The 24,977-nt window shown below is 40.3% G+C and overlaps 2 protein-coding genes across 3 annotated transcripts in view; one reads left to right on the top strand and one right to left on the bottom strand.

The window, feature by feature from the left end:
- LOC135488106 (disks large homolog 5-like) overlaps positions 1 to 6,504 on the bottom strand; it is a 67,196-nt gene extending 60,692 nt beyond the window's left edge. For both annotated transcript variants that reach the window (XM_064772549.1, XM_064772556.1), the window contains exon 1: positions 5,907 to 6,504. In XM_064772549.1, coding sequence (XP_064628619.1) covers positions 5,907 to 6,192 — 286 coding nt within the window. In that variant the 5' untranslated portion in view covers positions 6,193 to 6,504. The remainder of the gene's footprint in view (positions 1 to 5,906) is intronic.
- Positions 6,505 to 7,257: 753 nt separating this feature from the next.
- On the top strand, positions 7,258 to 20,456 carry LOC135488096 (alpha-L-fucosidase-like). The gene is made up of 9 exons (XM_064772537.1): positions 7,258 to 7,306; positions 7,833 to 8,249; positions 8,831 to 8,937; positions 11,623 to 11,753; positions 12,821 to 12,954; positions 13,627 to 13,724; positions 14,101 to 14,233; positions 14,856 to 15,026; positions 17,028 to 20,456. Exons 2-9 carry the CDS (start codon positions 7,888 to 7,890, stop codon positions 17,314 to 17,316), a joined length of 1,425 nt encoding a protein of 474 aa, XP_064628607.1. The 5' UTR covers positions 7,258 to 7,306; positions 7,833 to 7,887; the 3' UTR covers positions 17,317 to 20,456.
- The last annotated feature ends 4,521 nt before the right edge of the window (positions 20,457 to 24,977 follow it).

Genomic DNA, 24,977 nt, shown 5'->3' with positions numbered 1-24,977 from the left:
TTAAATAAGCATGCCGATCTACTGTAGTTGTGCTTATATCCATCCGTCACCGCCGATAAATTCCCCCTCATCAGGCGTCAGAATGGCTGTTAGTGTTACTGTATCAATATTATTGGTAGTCTCCATGCATTCCCTTCTTTTTCTACAAGTCCATGTCGCGACAACACTAACATTACACTCGTGGTCGTCCCATGAGACACGCACTGAAAGCCATCGTAGTGGAGGACCAGGTGTTCAATGAGTAACGGTTCCAAGGATGCGGACCCGACACAAATCACTGTGCATGTTGTATAGAAGAAGGGTAACCTGATCCGGAGGTTGGCACTATCAATTCAGGCCGTCATTCAATTACTTTGTGTCCAGCAATTTCATTGGCCACCCATTTACGAGTGTGCGTCTGACGGACTTCCCGCCCTATTGGGTCAGCGGTGAAAAGAGGAGACTTTAGGATTGACATTCACTGTTGGTAAGTCGGCATGTTAACAAGTGATGGCCACCACTTATTTCTGCTGGCCTCTTAAAATACCACAAGAAACTCAAGTCACTCAGGTGCACAATATGTAATCACCGATGTAAATGCACTCCTAGTCCTAATCAAAAGGATGGGACTGGTTTGGGGTTCTACCTAAATCGCCCCCCCCCCCCCGAATCAGTGAATGCTAGGTCCAGATATGCTGTCATCTACCAGTAATCCTGCCTGACAGCAAGCAAGTACACTAGAGTAGTCTCAGTGTCCTCGAGCAACACTTAACTCTACATTGCTTCATCCTTCAATTGAGACGTAACACCGATGTTCCTTGTATGTGATGCCATATGCCAGGAAAAACAATTGGACATTAGCTAGAGTTGAACTCGGCCAGGTAGCGATAAGGAGTCTCTACTAAGCCAACAATAAACCCACCTGCAGTTGTTGCCTACCCTAAAATCACACCAAGAAATCGATCAGTCCTGATGGTGTCATACGCCTTGAAGAATGATCCTGGGGCAAGAATAAACACAGACGAAGAAATGTACATGTTGTACCTAAAACGAGTATCGTTCATGTACATGTAATACTATGCTACCAGATGCTCATTAAATGAACATGATGAAGGGTGGTAAAACGACTGATCTTGACAACTGACTCATCAGGTGATCCAAGGAGGAGTCGGTGTGTGACTCATCATAACATTGCATTGATCATTTTATGACTTTCAAAAGATGATGGATTATTGTCGACGATGGGTGGTGATCGATCATTTGGTTTTGGATCAGCAGCGTGAATGATGGGGGTCATTGAGCGGTGATGACAGATATTTTATTTCCACTGTGCCTTCATCATGCCACCAGAAAATATACCACACCTGAACATTTCAAAATTTCACGAAACCATTCAATCACATGCGCATGTTGTTCATGTGTTCATAAGCAATAATCCAAAATGGTTCCCTAGCAACATGAGAAAAACATCACAATTCAAAACATCTATTATGACATGGATCTTTGCCAATAACCTACATGTAGGAAGTAGGAGTCGAAGTCTTCAGTGAGCCAGTTATCCCAAGAAATGGAAAGTGAGTGCAACTGGCCGAGCCTCGAACGAACGACCTTCCAATCACAATTCTCACTCAATCCACTGTGCCACTGAACTTCCCATTACCATTGAGTCCACAAATAAAAGCACAATGATGTCATGATGATCACTAAAAGATAAGCGATTTTGTCACTGCGACCTGTAACGGAACAAGATTGCAATTCAATCAATTGGCGACCACAATCCCACCTCAATCGTCACTTGGTCGCGATTCCGTCGCAGGTCCCAGCGACAAAAATCTCTTGTTTGCACGAACTTTGTGTGTATAACAAATGTGCCTGGTAGTTACACGTCAATTCATTGTTATCATCAAATGTTCATGCTACCTGGAGGCCAAAGTCATAGGACTGATTATCCATACCCCAGACGTAAACACTCTTGTTTTCCAAGGCAGTCTAATACAATGTCATGTAGTACATCAGTCCAGTCTATCAGGTGATAATCACGGCAAATTATGAGACGTTCTTGTCAGAAACAACAAGCATAAATAGAACATATCTTACACGTAATCATGTAACAGTAACGTTCACTCCAGCATAAAAAATTCATGAAATATCACATTGTATCGACTTGACTTGACAATCATTATAATATTCACAACTGCTATTTCGATTATAAATGGACCAGACAAGTGGACCTCTACTATGGGCGGTTATTACCACAAAATGAAACGGCCAGGGGCCATTGTGCTCACCGTATACATCTTTTAGTAGGCAGGATCATGCTTAGTTTAGAGGTGAATATGGTGAACACAATCAGGCATGAAGACTTTTTTTAGATGTGTATTGATGTCAAGTAATAAGACAGGGCAGTATATATAAGTTTATGATCCAACCAATAATTGTCTATGACATCAACAAGATCAATATCGTGTGATTGCTAAGAGTCCCTGCAATAAAAAATAAATGGAAAAAAAGTCATTAATAAGCGAGATATTGCACGTCCTACTTTTTCAGTTTTGACCCCCTGGTGGCCAAATCAAGAATCAGATCAGGCCAAAATTCGGTGTCAGAGATTATCTGATGTAGGGGGTTACATGTACCAACTTTCAAGTTCATAGCTTCAGCAGTTAAGAAACGTGCCATAGTTACACTCTAATGGCCAATTTACGCCATTTGACCTCTGTGACCTAGAAAAGGAGGTCAAATCCAAAAATCGTAGGACATGTGGTGTATCCTTGCTAGAAGTCCCTGCCATAAAAATTTTATCGAAAAACAATTCACTCAAATAAGCAAGATATTGCACTTCTTCCTTTTTCCATTATGGCCCCCTGGTGGCCGAATAAAGAATCAGATCAGGCCAAAATTCGGCATCAAAGGTTATCTGACTGATGTAGGGGGTTATATGCACCAAGTTTCAAGTTCATAGCTTTACTGGTTAAGAAACGTGCCATAGTTTACACTCTAACGGCCAATTTACGCCATATGACCTCTGTGACCTTGAAAAGTAGATCAAATTGAAAACCCGTAACACATGTGATGTATTCTTCCTAAGAGTACCTGCCATAAAAATTTTATCGAAAACAAGTCACTTATAAGCGAGATATCACACTTTTTAGATATCCAGTTTTGGCCCCCTGGTGGCAAAGTTGAGAATCAGATCAAACTGAAATTCAGCACCAGAGGCTATGTGATATAGGGGGTTATATGTACTAAGTTTCAAGTTCATAGCTTTAGTGGTTAAGAAACGTGCCATAGTTTACACTCTAACGGCCAATTTACGCCATATGACCTCTGTGAACTTGAAAAGCAGGTCAAATTAAAAACCCGTATGATATAAGATGTATATTTGCTATGAGTACCGACAACAAAAGTTTCATCGAAAACAAGTCACTATAAGCGAGATATCACACTTTTTAGATATCGACATTTGGCCCCCTGGTGGGCAAGTTGAGAATCAGATCGGACCGAAATTCAGTGTCAGAGGTCACCTGACCTAGGGGGTGGTGTGTACAAAGTTTCAAGTTCATAGCCCCAGCGGTTAAGAAATGTGCCACTGTTTTTGAAATAGGATACGGCGACGGACGACGACGGACGACGGACACTGCGGTATTACATAGACTCCCCTACGGTGAGCCAAAAAGGACGAGCAGACGAAAACAAGTACAGACCATAACGAAGACGTTATGAAGTAAAACGAAGACATCACGTACTAAAACAAAGATGTTGAAAAGTGAAACGAAGACATTGAATCTTTAAAAACAAGGACATCCATACACCATGCTGAAGACCTACATGACATCGTATCGTTCAAACATGTCAAAATAAGGACATAAACACGACACAAAGACATTAACACAACACAAGGACGTCGACACGACGCGGAGACATCATACAACACGAAGACAACAGATGGCGCTCGCGTACCATATTTTTGTTATTGCTGTAAGCGAGCCGGCATAGGCCTAGCGGTCGTGGTTGTAGTGTTCCTAGCCTGCGGGCGAATTAACTCTGCCATGAGCCGAGTACTTTGCTCCAGCAGGCCGACTACAGCTCCTATTTTCCGTTTCTGATCCTCGTCGTCCATGTCTTGACTGTTCGCACTCATCCATACACATGCTGCGTCGCTTACAGCAATAACAAAAAAATATGATACGCGAGCGCCATCTGTTGTCTTCGTATTGTATGATGTCTCCGTGTCGTGTCGACGTCCTTGTGTTGTGTTAATGTCTTTGTGTCGTGTTGATGTCCTTATTTTGACATGTTTGAAAGATACGATGTCATGTAGGTCTTAAGCATGGTGTATGGATGTCCTTGTTTTAAAAGATACAATGTCTCCGTTTCACTTTTCAGCGTCTTTATTTTAGTACATGTCTTCGTTTTCTACATAATGTCTTCGTTATGGTCTGTACTTGTTTTCGTCTGCTCGTCCTTTTTTTGTGGTAATAACCGCCCTTGATACCCCTACATGTCATGACTGTCACAAGACCACACTCATAGGAGCACTGGCTGCTAGTGTGCTGTAAAAGCTGTGAAGTGTACAATTTCATCCTTATCACAGAACACCGAACAGCAAATGAACAAAGAAACAGCACCAGTTCATGTAGTGGTAGGCATGTCATGCCTACTGCAGATTATTATAAACAAACCCGATAATTTCATCAGAAACCTTTCAACACAAAACAATTAGTCCCAGACAACAGATCAATTTCATACGTACCACTGAGAATAATTTGCAAAATTTGTTTCAAACCCACAGCCTACAAAAGCCGTGTGGAATTGACAAAGCTTATAATACAGTGGAACCTCCATTAGCAGACGCCTCTCTAAGGACAACCTCTCTATTAAGGACACTAGTTTTGGTCCCAAATTGGTTTTTTCCATTCAATTTGACCTCTCCAATCAGGACAGCATTTGTCAGTCCCGATGGTGTCCTTAATAGAGAGGTTCTACTGTACATGTACATGGACACACTATAGATGGCAACAGTTTGTCATGTTGTGAATGTAAAATTACTCACTGGGCTCAATAATCAACAATCTTGACAATAGAGCTGACAGCTTTTCTTCTCTATCTAAATATCATCGATCCTCATAAGTTTTTCATGGTTTTTCAGAGAAATATCGGCTGGCATTGTACATTACAATATCAAAATACAAACCATGGCGATGATCTGCATACAATATGACATGCAATGCACCTAAAACCGAGTCGATTGCCACATCACAGTGAAAAAGTACATACTTCCTTTGTACTTCCTTGCAAATCTGAAAATGCCCCCTACTATTTTTAACATGAAAAGAATCGCAGCGATGTCTGATGAAATGAATCACCGGTGAAAATGTCAAATCCCAAAGTTTAGACCATACCCATGTCTCCAGACTGTAGACATTCAATCTAATTTACAGTGCTTGACATGGACTCAATATCTAGCTTCAATCCAATTATATATTATAGGCTTATAATAGGTCAATTTCAAACAGGTCTTGCATCCACATAGGAAGTGAAATTCAATTTCAACCATGCCATGCAATGTAGGCTACATATTTTTACACTTTTAGTGTTCTACCAGACAATGAATGGCTCGAGAGGCATAGTTTGGTATCTTCGACAGTGAAAACCTATTGCGAAGATGGTTTGTTTTCCTGACTGTACGGTAGTGTACCAGTGGTACAGGCGAATCTGGTAAAAGGCTGACTCACAGCTATTGATTGTAAACAAGGCTACAAGGGTGTGGTCGTAACTGGCAGATTTTTAAAAAGCACACTTTCTTTGAAAGCCGAGTCACGAGTGCCTGGGGCACAAGAGCTTGGATTTGCAGAACAAAATAGATTAAAGTGGAATGAACAAGCCTTGCTACAAATCACAACGACACAAACTGCATGGACACTCACCAGGTTTCTGACTTCCACTGAGAAACATGACAGTTAGAAGGTGTGGATACGTCGTCTCCAATGCCAAACATAACGTCTGAAATGCTTGCGTACCCTTCTTCGGCAAGATCTCGAGAAGTTTCTCAACTTTTCCACTTCGAGTGGGCTGTTGTTCGATCACAGCGATGTCCTCGGTGTTCAGGACTTCCGTTCCTTGCAGAATCGGATACAACCTCTCAACGTCAACGGCCTGGACAAATTTTGGCCGATGGACGTCCAACAGCTCCTTGTGCTTGTCCTCCATCATAAGTTCTGCCGACTTAGCTATATGAGCAGCGTCAAATATTTACTGTAATGCAATGCACATAATGCATACATCATGTACACAACCTATATAACATGGCAGCCATGAAAACACAACACAACCAAAAACAACCAAGCCCAGCGACTTGAAACACGCCTAAAGATTAGTTTCTAGGCACTTTGCAACAATTTGTCGCCATGGCTATAACATTAAAAGTGTATCTAACTACTGTCCACAATAATTTGTTTTTTCAGTCTTTATCGACGAAAATATTCACTATTTTCTACGAACTTCAAAAACTTCAATTTCACGGTCGCCATTATGGTGATGACTACAGCTGAAGGCTAGGTGGCAGCACCAGACGGTAGACTTGGGTGTGGGACCTCAGCCAATGCACTTATTGCTATTACGGGAAGTTGGACGGCATGCGGATACATGTATGGTCAGTGGGAATTTCGACCGGTATGTCACACTTGGCAAAGTGGGTTCTCACCTTCGTCTATTGTCTCCTATAGGACCTTAAGTCACATGATGGTCTCATCTCGTTTCTGTTGTCTTCCATAGGACCTGGGGTATTGTCTCACCTTTGCATCTGCTTTCCTCTATAAAGAACTTTGGGTAAGTCACTTGATTACCTCACCTTGCATTTTTTCTGCTGTCTCGCAAAGGACCTTGGCAGTTGGGTAAGTCACTTGATTTTCTCTGCGCCTTCCCTTGTATTGGGCGTCTCCGCGGGACCTTGAGTGGCTTATTCGATTGTTTCACTTGATTTTGTCTCCTCTCGCGTCCATTGTTAATTCCCAAGGCATTACATTCGTTCCTATTCATGCTTCCTTCCTTCCTCCGTTGCGCCCCTCGGGAGGAGGGACGAGGCCGGGGTATACTCTATTGTTGCATATAGGACCATCGCACGCTTGAATTTTCTCATCCCCCTTTCTATTGGCTTCTAATGCGACATTTTGAGTAAGTTTGATAACGAACTAGTGCCAGGATGAACACCTACTCGCCTTCTGCCCAATCAGTGTTGTGATCGGTGTCTTCACACGGCTCGGACAGAATAAAATTAGGTATCTTGTGATTATGTCCTGTGACTTCGTTTTTGGGTCAAAGAGGAAAAGTACGTAAATAAAATATTTCCCGATAACTGTTGCAGTATTTTTCAATTTCAAATCTTTCTCAATACCTGAGAAAACCATACGGCCCTCTGCCATTTTCTAGATTGGTGACATTAGATTCTTACTGTACTTTGGACTGGTAGCTGGATTTACACTACCGACCACACAGGGTGTGCCAAAAAAGTAGTACAGAATTAATAACTTGAATTGAACGAATAAAGGAAGGCATTGCAGAGTTTGTTTTAAATGGAATGGAAGCCTTAGGCCTACCCAATACAGTGTGGAGCTGGAGGCCAGTGGTTGAATTTTTCATTGGAATATTTTTGTTCTCTGGATGCTTTCACTCTCGCTCGAGTCGAAGTGCACCCTGCTCTGTCTGCAGAGAATGCCTCGCTCTCGATATGTGCACTGTACATTGATATCAGACGACAAACCCAAACTTCCAAATTTTCAGCAACTTAGTACTTGTAACTTGACTTACGAAAATATTTAGTCAAACCAAACATGCCTTCAATTCATACATTTCAGAATTGCTGAAATAGAGAATTACTCCCCAAGTATATTGTCAAGGATCTAGGACACAATGCCAAGACTCCTTCCAACCCTCTGTCTCATTGCCGTTGCATGCCTTGCTATCATCGACATCACAACAGCTGCAGGTCCCTATCAGCCGAACTGGGAGTCACTCGATAAACGCCCCCTCCCTGCGTGGTATGACGATGTCAAATTTGGCATCTTCATTCACTGGGGTGTATTCTCCGTACCGAGTTTTGGCAGCGAGTGGTTTTGGTGGTATTGGAAAGGGGTGAAGAGTAAGGCTGAAGTGGAATTCATGGAGAAGAACTATCCCCCAGGCTTCAGCTATGCGGACTTTGCCCCAATGTTCAGAGCAGAGTTCTACAATCCAGACCAGTGGGCCGATATACTTGCTGCTTCTGGAGCTAAGTAAGTACAGTTTAGGACTTCTACTACTGTAGACCACCAAATTTTCGCACCTTTTAATTTTGCGAGTCGTGAAAATTTCGGAAAATTTATTTTTATAATTTTATACCATTTCATGTTGTTTGCAACGTTTCTGTCCTTTTTCAAACAAAAAATATTTTTCCAATTTTGATTTTTGCAAATCGAGGTTGTCTGTGAAAGTAAACTGCCTGCAAAACTTTGGCGGTTGGCAGTATTCATCATAACAACATTGTGCAAGTTAAAATTTTTTGATTAATTTGACCTCTGCTTTGACAGAATGAAATGGAAGACACTGAAAAACATAAAAAATATCATGTGAGAGTTTTGCACTCGAAGAGATGAGTGACCACACCATGAATGATAACGATAATATCTTTAAAAAAATATGCCAGATCAAAAAGTGTTCAAGGTTAATTGATTATTCACGCATATTGCTATTTTTGATTGTTTTGTTTTGAATTTGACTTGGCGATTATCTCATTTTTTGTGGTCTTCTTGTGTTTCCGGGCTGCCTAGTAAAATTGCATCATTCTACCATGAACGGCTTTTCCTCATGATTTCAGATATATAGTCCTAACAAGCAAACATCATGAGGGCTTCACCAACTGGGGATCGAAGGTTTCGTGGAACTGGAACTCGGTTGACAATGGACCACATCGTGATCTTGTGGGTAAGTGAAAGATTAAGAGGTCACTCAAAGTTTTATTCCAACTATAAGATAGGTTGGCAGTGTGTACCAAATACCATTGTCGTAAGTCCATCAGTCTACAGCCAGGGTAGAGTCACGAAACCTAAAAAATTGCCCCAAAAATCCATTTAAATTCATCCAAAAGTCTGCATGTTTCACCTTGAACAAGTCACCTCAAGCTGCATACTGCATATGCCTACTTGGATGGGGTCGTTTCTTTTAGTATAATCCAATTTTACGATTTGTTCTATATTTCACTGCAGTATCGTTATATACAGAGGGGTGACCTGCTTTGTATATGTAATTTGTTGGTGACAGTCCGAATCGAACCCATGCGGACTTATCGGCGATGAATATCAGTCCTAAAGTCTCCTCCTTTCACCGCCGACACAAAGGGCTAGGAAATCCATCGTACGCAACATCATAAACGGGTGGCCAATCAATTTGCTTGACAAAAAGTAATTTGATAACGGCCTGAATTGATAGTGCCAACCTCAGGATCAGGTTACCCTTCTTCTATACAACATGCACTGTGCATTGGGGTCAGGTCAGCATCCCTGGAACCATTCACTCATTGAACACCTGGTCTTCAATTATGATGGCTTTCAGTGCGTGTCTCGTGCGACAACCACGAGTGAGTGTAATGTTAGTGTTGTCGCGACATGGACGCGCAGGAAAGGAAGGGAATGCAGGGAGACTACCGATAAAGTAACAGGCCTTCTGACGGCCGATCCGGGGTGTTATCGGCGCTGAAGGATGGATATACGCACAACGACAGTGGATCAGCATGAATCGAACCCAAAACCAAAACATTTGAGTGCCATTTTCTTTTGAAGTGGACCAGATACATGTGTATCAAGGAAGTGGATTATACAATAAGAAAACTGCACAAGTGGCTGATCCAAGTGTCCAGATGAGGATCAGACACGAGTGCAGTTTTCCAAAAATTTTCCCAGAAATACCCAGAAAATGAAGATAAAGAGGCAAGTTTGGAATTTTTGACCAGAATTCATCATGACATGAATCCGTCGTGGAAGATGTAACGTTTGAGTTGACGACGTCATGACCTCATGACGTCTTCGTGATTTTGCAACATGGCTGGATTGCAACGTAATAATAAATGAAATGGCCAGGGCCATTGTGCTCACCTCATGTGGAGGAAAGATGGATAAAGAGCATGGTATTGTGTCATGTAGTGTTAGGTTTGATGTAGGTCCAAGCAATTACAATTTCCCCAAAATGGCCAATTTACAGTACATTCGACCTCTGTGACCTTGAAAAGTAGGTCAAATCAAAGAAGACCCGGGTGACACATTGAATGGTTGTTAGAATTAGATGTACCTATGATATAAAATTGGTGCCAATCGGGCAAGTCATTACTAGGAATAATGGCATTTTGAAGAATTTAGGATTTGGCCCCCTCCCTGGAGGCCAAACGGCAAATCAGATCGCACCAAACTTCGGTACCTGAGATCACCTGACCAAGAGGTACATGTGTACTTAATTTGTGATCAATAGTCATTGCAGTTAAGAAACGTGCCATAGTTACGGCCTGACGGCGAATTTACGCTATTTGACCTCTGTGACCTTGACAAGAAGGTCAAATTAAAAACCTGTGTGACATATACTGTATGGTGGTTAGATGTACCCATGATATCAAATTGGTGGCAATCGGGCAAGAAGTTAAGGAATAATCACATTTTTAAGGTTTTTGGATTTTGCCCCCTGGTGGTCAAGTGGTGAATCATATTGGACCAAACTTTGGTCCCTGAGATCACCTGACTAAGGGGTAAATGTGTACCAAATTTGGTATCAATAGTCATTGCAGTTTAGAAACGTGCCATCGTTACATCCTAAAGGCCAATTTACACCATTTGACCTCTGTGACCTTGAAAAGAAGGTCAAATCAAAAACCCGGAGGATATATGATGCACCTTTGCTAGAAGTACCTACCATATTTTTTTCAAAATTTCCCGACAACTATTAAGGGAGATATTGCATATTTTCACTTTTAACGTTTGGCCCCCTGGTGGCCAAACAATGAAACGAATCGGACCGAAACTTGGTCTCCAAGGTGTCATTACATAAGGGTACATGTGTACCAAGTTTCAACTCAATAGCTCTAACAGTTACGAAACGTGCCCTGCTAACGGACGACGGACGACGACGACGACGACGACGACGGACGACGGACGCCACGGTATGGGATAAGCTCACCTCTGCTAAGAGGTGAGCTAAAAAGGACAACAGTAAAAATTACGCCAAAGCGGATGGTTTTTCAACCAACAGAGCACGGATTGGACGACAAATCATCTCAAGCATTCTTGTGCAATACAGATTTCTTTATTGGACCTTCATATTGCACGCCCAGGTCATGCGATAAATGTTTCACGCATCTTTCGCACATTTTTCTCAAATAAACTACGCAAAGTTATGAAGAGCAGTGGTGACTAAAAGCCGGCCCCGGTGCACTGTCCATAAATTTGGATGAATTTAAATTGATTTTTGAGGCATTGGGAGGTTTCGTGGTCTTTTCTGCCAGATCAATTCACGGGGTTTATGATGAAAGTATATCATGTCATCACTAATGCAAGGTATTCTTTTTGTGTAGATGGAATTGTCATGCGTCTTGTTTCACTCTTATAAATATATTTTTACGAATTCCAGGTGACCTGGCGGCTTCTATTCGGAAGAAGACGGACATACATTTTGGTTTGTACCATTCCCTCTTTGAGTGGTTCAACCCTGTTTACCTGGCTGACCAGAGTGCCAAGTTTAAAACCCAGGACTTCGTGAGGGTAAGCAGTCAAATTGTTGCAACCTACAAACAAGATATTGCCTAAAGATATAAAGTTACTGATTCCCATCACCCTGGAGAATGAGTTCTCCAAATTGCCGAGCATCTTATCAGGCCTTCCCACATACCGAGCAGACTGCCCTGGATAGTGCTTCTTGAGGCCTTGGAGATTGGCTGCCTCAAAAGAAAAACATCCAAAATGGACACTCGTTGGTAAATGTTTTGAAGTAATCTCTGTCCATCTGGTAACATAGACAATTATGTCATCATAATATGCACTAAATTTGGAGGTAAATTAACCAGCGGGTTACTCTGTGGTGCACACACAAATGAATCCATGCGTAATTCACAATTTGTTCACTTTCCATAGGACAAACCAGCAGAGTGCATTTTTGTCTTATTTGATGCAAATCATGCGAGAAGAACCTTATTACCAGATAAACGCAACAATATTTCGTTGAGAGACCCAAAAACACAGTTTTTCTAACTTTCTTAATTAATATTTCCTTTCCCAGGACAGGCAAGCTCGGCAAACTGGAAGGCCTGATATTAAGATGCTCGGCAATGTGGGGAATCGATTGTTCAGGGTGCCCATTGACTTCTTGAAAAAGCTGTTCAGAACAACACATGTCACAAAGTTTATCTCTGTCGCTGTCTAATGTCCTGCAGGTGACCATGTGCAGCTGAACCTCTCTTTGAGGGACACCCTATGGACTGCCAAATGCAGTCCTTAATAGAGAGATGTCCTGATTAGAGAGGTCAAATTGAATAGCAACAATCAACTATGCCAGAGATTGTACATTGTTAATGTTACATCATCTGTTTTTATCTTTGTCCTGTATGTTGTATGTGCATGAATAGTCAGTTTTCTAAGGCCACATCTTAGGAAAACAAATGTTTGTGTTTACCGTTGATTTGGCATCTGTACTTAAAGCTAAAAGTTTAGATAATTAACATAATTTTTCTCCTTTAAACAAATATTACAAAATCTTCAGGGTGTCCATTCAGTGTTTTAAAAAGGATACTTCAAATTTAATGGTAGTGAGACTTACTGATTTATTTTTTCAGACCAAGTGCATGCCCGAGCTCATTGAAATAGTGAATGCGTTTAAACCGGAGGTGATCTGGTCAGATGGTGATTGGGGGGCCCCGGACACCTACTGGAACAGCACAGAGTTCTTGGCTTGGTTGTACAATGAAAGGTATGGAAGCTGATATCCAGAATAAGTTAATCGCTGTTTTGACATAGTGCTCTACACTGACTTAGGTCTGTCTCAAAGCATTGACTGTCACTATTATCAGTCTCGACAAAATCCCTCCAGATTGTCATGGAGTCTCTGAAACGGTGCATCACTTACCTAAGCCTGTGGAGGACAAACTGGCGACCAGACATTAGTGCGAGACTGGGGTTCCGACTGCTCTGAATATGACTATTTAAAATTCTGACTATTTTAATTCGCTATTACCTAGTTGAGTATTGAGAATCATGAAAACCCAAGGGTGGTGCTATTGGCAAGTTGAAGATGTTTTTTTAATCCAAATTCGGCTGATCACACTTATTGGCTCGTAGCCAATAAGCATGAGACACCAGTTCAGTCAGTCATACTGCAATAGCAGAGTGGATGTCTGTCCTTCCTTCTGTTGTTTAGTCAATTACCAGTACAGCATAAATCCTGAACAGTCAATTACCAGTAGCATACAATCCTGATCAGTCAATTACCAGTATGGCATAAAATCCTGAACTCCTAGTGATACTACAAGATCTTTTAGAACTATTGCACCTTAAATTTTAAAACCATCTTTACAGTCACTGAAATAGAATTACATGTAGGCATACCAAGATGTAATCGTAATGGTATGTTTCCGTATTTCAGTCCCGTGAAAGATACTGTTGTGACAAATGACAGATGGGGTCAGGGTGTGATGTGCCATCACGGAGGCTACTATACTTGTTCAGACAGATACAACCCCGGTATGTAAACGTGTCACTTTCTCATTTCAGTACTTTTAAAGATACGGTTATTACAAATGATCGCTGGGGTAGTATAAATACGTCATGGTGGATTCTACAGTGGGCCTGATGGGTTCAACCCTGGTACGTCATGGATGGCAGTGCAGGAAAAATAGTCTATTCCCATTTCGCCCCTTCCCATTTTGCCCCCAATCTATTCCAATTTCACCACTTTCCATTCTGCCCCTTCCCAATTCCTCCCTTTCTTATTTCGCCAGAGCCCTAAAGGATGCCAACAACACATCTGCGAATCATACTTTAATGTAACATTTGTGATGTTTTCTTCTGAATTTAGGTGTGCTACTTCAATAACAATTGTTATCTACTTGGAATTTAGGTGTGCTTCAAAAACACAAGTGGGAAAATTGTATGACCATCGACCGTGGGTCTTGGGGATACAGGCGGAATGCTAAGCTATCAGACTATCTTACCATGGATGACCTTACTAAAGAACTTGTCGAGACAGTGAGGTAAGCTCAATCACTCAATGATCTTGCTTCCCTTACCTATTTTCAGGCTTGTATAATATTAGGTCACATATATCAATGAACAAGTTTTGTCAAAAACTCTGTCAATGTCTTTGATTCAGTTAAGATCAATTCAGTTATATCATTTGTGAAATTTCAACAGAAAAATCTTCAAGTTCCCTATCTGCTGTGATTGATGTCATTTTGAGATATATGCACTCACAGTTTTGAGATTCTTACAAACTGCAAAAGAAATTTTGCAGATGATTTATTTGTAAACAAGTAATGAATTGGGTCACTCAGCACAGAAATTTGGCAGACTGATTATGTCTATTCTTCTGAGATATTTTGGAGAACACTTTCTGTTCACAATTTGCCTGGCACAAAACTGATCTGACACCCACTGGTGAGTTAGTTGCTGCCAGACTTTGTGCGGCACAAAGCCTAACATGTCCGACAGTAAATTCTGGGTGTCAGGCACATAATAATTATTTTACCGTTTGGCAGACAATTCGCCCGACAGTGACACCAATAAAAACACCATTTAAGGATTGATTATCTTCCTCAGTGAATATCTGATTAGTAGTGATACCTAAATCCTGAACAAGAAGTTTTTTACTTTCAGTTGTGGTGGAAATCTTCTCATGAACATTGGGCCAACCCATGATGGTAGGATTGTGCCGATCTTCGAGGAGCGCCTGAGAGGAATGGGTGATTGGCTGAAAGTGAATGGTGATGCAATATATGGGACTAAGCCGTGGACCCATCAAAACGATACTCTTACTCCCGGCGTCTGGTGAGTTTCCATCACTTCATTTCTGGCCACTGTCCTTTGGACTTCCGTTCAGTGGGCAGACGCATTAACCACTAGGCCATCAAGATCAGTTATTATCAGTTAACCAAATGAAATACTCTTGTTATAAGGCGAGATGACTAGGTCTGGTGTCTGTCGTAATGTTTGTCACAGGGTTTTGATTTCGACTTGCACGTACTGTTATTATGAAATAGCAGGCAGTGCACTTTCTCAGAGACGAGGTCTCACCCAGTCAGGGTAAACTGGGACATGGGAGAGGCTGGCCTCCGTTGCCTCGTTTGGCATTCAGTCTTGGAGGGGGAAACTCAGATAGAAAATCTTGGAGTAGAGGGAAACCTTTAAGGTGGGAGTGTGCAGGCCCAAGTCCTGTGTATGGATCTCACCAATTCAATTCCCAGCTGTGGACGAATGACACGCCAGGGGTGGATGCATCTTGCCTGTTTGGAGTTGACTGGAACACTGATGGTGCAGTGTGCAGGCCCATCTTTTTGTAGAAATACCCTGACTCTCACTATTCCAATCCCCAGCTATGGGAAAATGGCATGCTGGAGACGGTAACATCTTGCCGGTTTTGTGAATGACTTGGGTGCTATGCAACTCATTAATAATGGACATCAATAACTACATGTACTAGAGAATGAACTGGACTGTCCGTCTGAATAGATTGAGAATGCAAAAAAAGTAGAAGAAGAACTGGGGCTGTGAACAACAATCAAATGGGGTTAAATTTGGCAGCACAGGCTGTGGGCCAGAAGTACAGGGAGTTTGAACTTTTAACCTGACTTAACCTGGGCTTTGGAGCTATTTGTATACTATAGGTTTGCTGTCCGTTTTCATAACTGTTGTAAAATCACGAGTCCTTCAAGACAATTATTTATACTGATGGTCCAGCTGTGACAGTCTGATCATTAAGGCTTGCAAATGTGTCATGCAGCAGCCTATCATGATTATTTATTGTCAATTTCGTTGTCGCCGCAGTTGTTACCATCGATCCAAGAGAAATGTTGTGAAAAAAAATGTATTCATGAGGCTCACAATGCAATCTCAACGCTGTGCTGTGCACTGGCTGGTTGGAAGAGTGTCACTTTTTAATGCATTTACTGGTGCTTTAGGCATCCAGTTATACCCGATGAGTCTGTTCAACAAAGTTAATGAAACTGGCTTGGCAGTTTTTTCAAGAGCCATATTTTGTATCAGTGCATGGCTATTTTTCCTTGGTTGGCTACTGGTAGAGTTAAAAAGAAAATTATTGGAGGTTCACAAAGACTTTCTTTGCTTCGGCAAGTCCAAAATTTTTGGCCTATATAACACTGCTGTGTCCGTCGTCATCTGTGTCCTGTTTCAAAACCAGTGGCACATTTCTTAACCGCTAAAGCTATGAGCTTGAAACTTTGTGCACACGACCCCCCCCCCCCCAGGCCAGGTGACCTCTGACAATGAATTTCGGTTCTATCTGATTCTTGACTTGGCAACCAAGGGGCCAGAAGTGGAAACCTAAAAAGTGTGATGTCTCTCTTATGAGTGACTTGTTTTCGATAAAATTTTTATGGTAGGTTCTCCTAGCAAGGATACATCACATATCAGACTTTGGTTTGACCTATATACCATACATGTAGCATGTTTCTTAACCAGGATAAATTCCTAACCACCAAATATCTAGACGGTGAGCACAATGGCCCCTGGCTGTTTCATTAATCTTGCATGGAGTTGACCGAGTTTTTCCCTCCATGAAATTTTTGGTCATGCATTGACATGCCTGTCATGCTGATTTTGGATCCTACAGTTACTGGTCATGCATTGGGAAAACAGTTTCTTCCAAAAACGTGCTTGAAATTAGCTGTAACATGGGATTCATAATACATGTACATCTGTTTGCATGTATGTCTACACAACAGCATTGTTGAAATTTATATTATCAGTGTGTATTAATCTAAAGTGTTAAATCAAAGTAATAGTCTTTCATGTTTTTTTCTCCATTTCCAGGTTCACTCAGAAGAAATCCTCAAACAGCTCGAACGCCTATGCAATCTTCCTTGACTGGCCCAAGAACAACACCCTAAATCTTGCCGTCCCCACAGCTACCCCAACAACGACAGTCAGCCTGCTTGGTTACAAGGGCCAGCCCATTAAATGGCAGAAGAGGTCTCCCAACGGAATTGTGGTCAAGTTCCCTTACATTCCGGTCAGCCAGATGCCTTGCGAGTGGGCCTGGACACTTAAACTTACCAACCTTGCTTCGTCTGATACTACTCTGTACTTCAACAAAAATTAGAATGTCTCTGTATAAATAAAAGTAGGGTATTTTTGTAAAATTGGGCTCAAAATATTTGAAAATGTTAACATTCCACAATTGAAAATATGTTGTCTGTTGGTTTTGATAATTTGATGAATCTTTACTTCTCTGAGTCATGATACTGTAGGAACTATTGCTTGCATGCTACATGTATTTCTTTAACAGCAACATTGAACCAAACTCATCTGGATCAATTCTGATTGATCCAAATTTTTCTGCCAAGTATATAACATGCACGAATGTGATCTGGTCTAATCTGGGAGAAAAAGTGTACTGTCTCTGGAGTAGGATCAATCTGGACTGATCAAGACCAAGGTCAATTTGGGTGTGGTCTTGTTTTCCATTTGATGGAGCCCTTAACGTCAGCTACAATGTACAACATGACATCACGTTTTGATGGTTCGTCCCGTCTGGAAGTGCCCCTTTAACCCTTCAATAGTACTCCATCGTTTTAATGGTTTTTCCATCTATTCCTTCAGAAAAATGCCTAAAAATGAGCAATTTCAACATGAAATGTTTAGTATTATTCGTCAGTAACCGGATAACTCAATGACTGAAAAGAAGTTCGACTCCGAAGATCAGCTCAAGTAGAACAATGTTTAGATTCAGCACTGTGACGTCAGATGTCACCCCTAAATCGCAGACATCCACAGGCGTTTGAAGGGAAAAGCTGCAGGCGTCCATGGTCGTGGGAGGGCTGAAGGGTTGAAGGATATAATGTGTTCTTTTTCTCCCAGTAGATTGCAGGGCAACAGTATAACTCATCACTTGCTTCTGCCTGCCTGGGCTTTAGTGCATAACCATGACTTTTTGCATATTTCACTTCGGGGGAATTGTCAACATTTGGGGAAGTTTCAACTTTCAGTTCTGTCTGGAAAATTAGTTATCGAAGGTCTTTTAAAACTACTTTTAGCATTCCCAAGTATTCGGAATTTCTGCTTTTGAAACTGAAATTCCTACTTGTGCGTGAGGTGATGTTATTGGAAAACCTGCTGAATGAGTTGTGCTGGTGCCGACTACAATTGCTCCTCTTCAGCTGGCTAATTCTCAAATGCATCAAATCAGCTGATTTAAGCCATTTTCAGGCATCAATCAATGTTGATTGAATTTACCAACCTTTTGTTTTCCAATCATGCTGTTGTAGGTGTTGCAACTTAGGTCTTCTTCGTACGGCAGAGGTTCGATTAATTGAACAATGTTTTTTAAATGGAAATAACCATGCATCTGGTAATGTTGAAACCACGCATTGATTTCAAACTGAGCTATTATTGTGGTGTACAACTGCGAGCTATTTGGTCTACCATAGAAGATGCCTGTCACAGACCAGCTCCAACGCCATCTAACGTTAAATTTCTTGGGACTATTGATTTGGAGTAGTTCCAATTATCTGGAACCTTTATGTTTTTGTTTAACATTCCAGCATGGTCTGTCACATTCAAAAGATACTTGGACTATTAAAATGTGTGAAGGAAGTGTGCGAAAGAGAGATTATTAAATCATGAACAAACTATCGCTATTAGAATGAATTTAACAAAATAATATATTCTTGATAGCATGTGCATTTATTTCTGTGTATAATGGGAAAGGTGTATATTAGGTATTAAGTGCGTAGATACTTAACTCTTTCAGTGCCCAAGGACGTACATGTACGTCCTAAATATTAAGGTATTTTAGTTCCTCCAGACGACACCAGATGTCCCCAGCTACTCAAATGTGGTTCATATGGTTTCTCTGGCCTGGGGCGTCCAAATTGAATAATTATTTCGACTGAGAGGGTGGGGTGGGGTTCGCCACCCCTCATTTTAGGTGAAAAATGGTGAAAATCGGCCAAAAATACCACTCCCTCAAAAAAATTTAGAACATAATCCTAGTATGCCCCTACTTATTACTGCTGTTTTATTGAACAGGAGGTAAAGACAAAGGTTTTGAAGAATTTTGATGAGTGTATCTCAATTATTTTTGTGAGATTTTGGGTAGTGACAATGCCAAAATGCCCAAATCCTGGGCACTGAAAGAGTTAAATTATAGAACTTTTTACGTTTCTGACAATCTCTCTGTTTAAGGCCTACGCCGTACATTAAAAATTTTGAAGTTGTAATTGAATTTTGAAATGTCCAATTGCGGAAATACATACTGTACTAAATTTCAATTAACTATACTACGGCATTGTGTATTCATGAATTTCTATTCAACTGGACCACAAGTATTACGAACGGCGTACCCCTTTAAACAGTGAAAAAAGTAGCAATTTCTTTTTTATGGAAGACTTAAAGATTGCTCCGAGTGAAAGAGTTCAAGTAAAAGACTTGAAAGATTCATTGCTTCAAGTGAAAGACCTGAAGGAGCATTGCTTTGAGTGAAAGACTTGAAGGATTTGCTGCTTCAAGTGAAAGACTAGGAGAATGCATTTCTTTAAGTAAAAGACCTGAAGGATGCATTGCTTTGAGTAAAAAGACTTGAAGGGTGCATTTCTTTAAGCGGAAGACTTTCAGGATGCTTCGGGTGACAGACTTGAAGCATTCTACAAGTAAAATATTTGAAAGATGCTTCGATTGAAGGACTTTATGGAGGCTTGGTGACACCTTCGAGTAACCAACCTTGGTTACTCTAAGGTATAAACACCTCTGTGCATCAATTAAGACACAAATCTTCTTGTTCTTACTCAATTATATTGCGCCTGTCAATGTACGTCTTGTAAGTCCCATCATGGGTAAGATTCTCTAATGACAGGACTGAAATGTTATGATGTAAGGCTATGACATCAGATATGACAGACAAAATGAACATCGGAGACCAAGTCGTCAAAACCATTCTGTAATGCAAGAACAAGATTTCGCTACTTGACTTCAACATTTTCGTAGTGACGTTGTGTCAGTAGCTTTAGAAGGGGAGTGCAAGATGTGCATTGAAACTTGCATGATTGATTGATTTACTTCGAGTGGGACAGAAAGAACTGCACAATTAAGCAAATTGTTTGTCGTCAAATGCTTAAAAGATAAAGGCATGGTATTGTGCAGTAATTTCTGATACTGTTCAGCATTGGTGGCATAAATGTATGGCTCCCTTTTCCCATAGCAGAATTGATTGCAGATGATTAACAATAAATATTTATAGACGAATATCTTTATTGAGTTTTTATTGGCCTCGAACGTTGTGGAGATTCCTTGTTTGAATTGGTTGGAAAAACCAACATCTCTAACCCCAGACAACTTTGAATACTGCAAACACTGAAATATTTATGTTCATATCATTTCGCGGTTTAGTGAAATTGAAACAAAGTTGTACCTTTAAATCAGTGTTTTGACCACTATTTCTGAATCATCTTTTTCACAACCATAAGTTTTCGCGGCTTTTTTTGTAAACGCAAAAATGATTGGCACACTAATATGACAGAAGCCCTCTACTGCCTGTTGTCTGGTCCATGCACAGTTAGGTATATACATATTTCTGCATCTTTTGATATTGTAGCCAGGATTTCCGGAGAAGTGGAGCATTTCCAGAGAGGTGGAGCATATCCAGAGAGGTGGAGCATATCCAGAGAGGTACATCATTGTTTTCCAGAGAGAACGAGGATAATTTGACACCAAATGTCAAAGGCCTTTCCTGATCCATTTTAATAATTGCTCCCAAAAGGGAGGTCCTTCTCGTCCTGTGCTGTCTGTTCTAGATATAAAAGTCGACGAAATCCAGGGTTTATTCAGAATATCTGTCCGCTTGAGAGATTCTGGAGTTTGTCTTAAGATGACAGTATCCTCAGTATGTCGAGGATGCAACACTGTAGCTTTGATCAATCGGCTGTGGTCAAAATCCAACCCAGGTTGTTTGAAACTATGTTGATGTGACTTTGCCTTCCATAATATTGTTAAGGCTGTAGTATAGCCAAATGGTGAGGTTGTGAATTTGTCTACCATAATTCTAAGGCTGCAGTATTGCCAAATGTTGAGGTTGTGACTTTGTCTTCTATAATTCTAAGGCTGTAGTATTGCCAAATATTGAGGTTGTGACTTTGTCTTCTATAATCCTAAGGCTGCAGTATTGCCAAATGTTGAGGTTGTGATTTTGTCTTCTATAATTCTAAGGCTGAGGTATTGCCAAATGTTGAGGTTGTGACTTTATCTTCTATAATTCTAAGGCTGTAGTATAACCAAATATTGAGGTTGTGAATTTGTCTACCGTAATTCTAAGGCTGCAGTATTGCCAAATGTTGAGGTTGTGACGTTGCCTTCTATAATTCTAAGGCTGCAGTATTGCCAAATGTTGAGGCTGTGACTTTGTCTTCTATAATTCTAAGGCTGTTGTATTGCCAAATGCTGAGGTTGTGACTTTGTCTTCTATCATTCTAAGGCTGTAGTATTGCCTAATGTTGAGGTTGTGACTTTGTCTTCTATAATTCTTAGGCTGTATAGTATTGCCTAATGTTGAGGTTGTGACTTTGTCTTCTATAATTCTAAGGCTGTAGTATTGCCTAATGTTGAGGTTGTGACTTTGTCTACCATAATTCTAAGGCTGCAGTATTGCCAAATGTTGAGGTTGTGACTTTGTCTTCTATAATTCTAAGGCTTTAGTATTGCCAAATGTTGAGGTTGTGACTTTGTGTTCTATAATTCTAAGGCTGTAGTATTGCCTAATGTTGAGGGTGTGACTTTGTCTTCTATAATTCTGAGGCTACCAATAATTCTCAGGTATAGCCAAACATTGAGGTTGTGAATTTGTCTACCATTATTCTAAGGCTGTAGTATAGCCAAATATTGAGGTTGTAAATTTGTCTACCATAATTCTAAGGCTGCAGTATTGCCAAATGTTGAGGTTGTGACTTTGTCTTCTATAATTCTAAGGCTGTAGTATTTCCAAATGTTGAGGTTGTGACTTTGTATTCTATAATTCTGAGGCTGAAGTATCGCCACATGTTGAAGCTGTGACTGTGTTTTCTAAACTTCTAAGGTTGTAGTATTGCCAACTATTAAGGTTGCGACTTGGTCTTCCATAATTATTAGGCTGTAGTATTGCTCAGTACATGTATTGAGGTTGTGACTTGGTTTTCATAATTATAAGGATATAATATCGCCAAATGTTGAGGTTGTCACTGTGTCGTCTAAACTTCTAATGCTTGCCAAATATTGACGTTGTGACTTTGTCTGCAATAATTCTAAGGCTGTATGTAGTATAGCCAAATATTGACTTTGTGACTTTATCTTCCATAATCCTAAGGCTGCAGTATTGCCAAATGTTGACCTTGTGACTTTATCTTCCATAATCCTAAGGCTGCAGTATTGCCAAATGTTGAGGTTGTGACTTTGTCTCCTATAATTCTAAGGCTACAGTATTGCCAATTTTTTGGGTTGTGACTTTGTCTTCCATATTCTAAGGCTACAATATTGCCAAATGTTGAGGTCGTAACTTTGTCTTCCATAGTTCTAAGGCTGTAATATTATTGCCAAATGTTGAGGTTGTGACTTGGTCTTCTATAAAGTCTGTATTGCCAAATGTGAGTATTCGTTTTCTAATGCCAAGACGTTTAAGATAATTAAAAACCTTTATCAATATATACACATCGTTTATTTCTTGGGATGGCACAACTAAAGAGGACATATAGTTCTGAAAGTGGGGAACCTTGGTAGTTTTATCATTTTCTCTGCAAGGGTCGCCACTCACGCATATTGATACTGGACTGCATCCTGAACTGACGAAGCTAGGCCATGAAAAGGGGGCTCCTGTTCGTCAGCAGCAAAATCCCCTCATACTTTTCAGAAATTGGTCAGAGATTCTTGGACGTTGCTGATTGGTCACTGTTGTTTGCCAGAAATCACCTTAAACTAATCATAGGGTTGTTCTATTTTCCTCGTACTACAAGCGTGAGTAGTTTCGATGTTCTGCTAAAATGAAGAGGCCTCTGTCGGGGATTTTAGGTAACTTAATCTGACCAGCCTGGCTCTTAGCCATAGTCTGCGCCGTTCGTTAAATATTTTGAATTTGTAATTGATACTAAATATAAATTTCAACATTGCTGTTGTGTAGACTGATATACAAATACTATGAATAGCAGGTTTAAACTAATTTAAATTTACAATAACTACACTACGGCATTGGATAGTGTACAGTGGATTTCTATTTAACTGGACCACAAGTAATTACGAACGGCGTATCCCTTAAAATCAATACTGTGAGCACTGTCATATGAATTTCAACTATCAAGCAAGCCATTTGGTAGTATTCCCAGTGCATTGATCATGTGACCAAATTGACCAATCCCACTGGTCAGGTGACCAATTGACGGCCGGTTTCATGATCTGCTTACAAAAAAAGTATTCAATTGACTATACAAAGTGGTTGATTAGTCACACTTGATATTGGTCCTGGCCTAACTAAGTTGGTCAACTTGACCAACTTATGTTGTGGTATCTTACTGTGAGATAGGACCTTCATTACCTGACTATAATATTTTAAGACATTTCGATCAGATGGATCTACCTATAATTTGAATAATTTGAATCATAGGCCTACATGTCGATACATTTTACCTGATATCAATGATAAAAATGCTGTGGAATTGCTGTATCAAAATACTAGATTAAATCACTTTCATCTGGAACTCCAGGCTACAAATGAAGAGCAGACGTATGCTGCCCAGCTCAGTAACCAGAGCATAACACATAAACTTGAGATTTCAGCTCTTGTCGCCATATCATCCCATTTTTCATGTATGTTGGTTTAACGTTTGATAAATATAATATCAGTTTAAACATAATTTGATACTACATGTATTATGAAATATTACAGATATTTGTCATGTAGTTTGCAGTGATTACCCCGGAGAATCAAAATCCTGAGTGCCAAATACAGGTTCCGAGTCATCTCGTATTCCTGATTCCGAGTCCCTCGATTGGGCGTCGAGGAAAACAGCGCTTCCTTCATTCAAAGACGAGAGAAAGTTTTTATTCAACTTGTGAATTCAGATCAGGGGATCTTGAAGAACCCGATAGTTGAAGTTTCACATTAAAGTTTCCATCTGGTAGGCTGCAATAAGTGAAAAGCTTTTGTTTTTCTTGCTTGCTTCGTGATCTTTTGCTTCGTCACGCCGTCATGGCACTTGAAATCAGTCGATATTATAGCATCAGAGTCTTTCAAATAAATTATATATGAAAGACAAGTTAAAATAAATTCATTTGAAAGACTCTGATAGCATGCAGGCCCAGTATCTCTCGATCCGAATGTACGAGTATATGTATTTTGCGTGTTGAACCCCCGGCCTTTTAATTGCAAAAAATGATAATTTCCCACTTTTTTGGTCACCGATCTTACTTTTTTAAGTTAAATTTTTAATGTTTTTTAAAGACGTTTTTAAGTTGAATTTTTAAGTGTTTTTTAAGACTATCTAACATAATTTCGAATACCTCTGTTTAGAATCATTTCTTCTTCATTGGAGAACCCATAATTTTTCAGCAAATATTTGGCTTTTTGAACCTGATGTTTGTGTAGACTGAAAATAATTTTGCACTTTTGCTGCGATTTTCGTCTCGACAAATTGGATTTATATTTGACCAATGCCAACATACTTCTGGAAAATTCCTAAAATGTGCCACTGGCAAAACAGGATCAATTTCCTCTTTCTCAATGACTTTGCTGTCTCTTTGCCAGTTCAA

The sequence above is a fragment of the Lineus longissimus genome, chromosome 1 (assembly GCF_910592395.1).
Source record: "Lineus longissimus chromosome 1, tnLinLong1.2, whole genome shotgun sequence".
Taxonomy (NCBI): domain Eukaryota; kingdom Metazoa; phylum Nemertea; class Pilidiophora; order Heteronemertea; family Lineidae; genus Lineus; species Lineus longissimus.
This window is presented reverse-complemented; position numbering and strand designations above follow the sequence as displayed.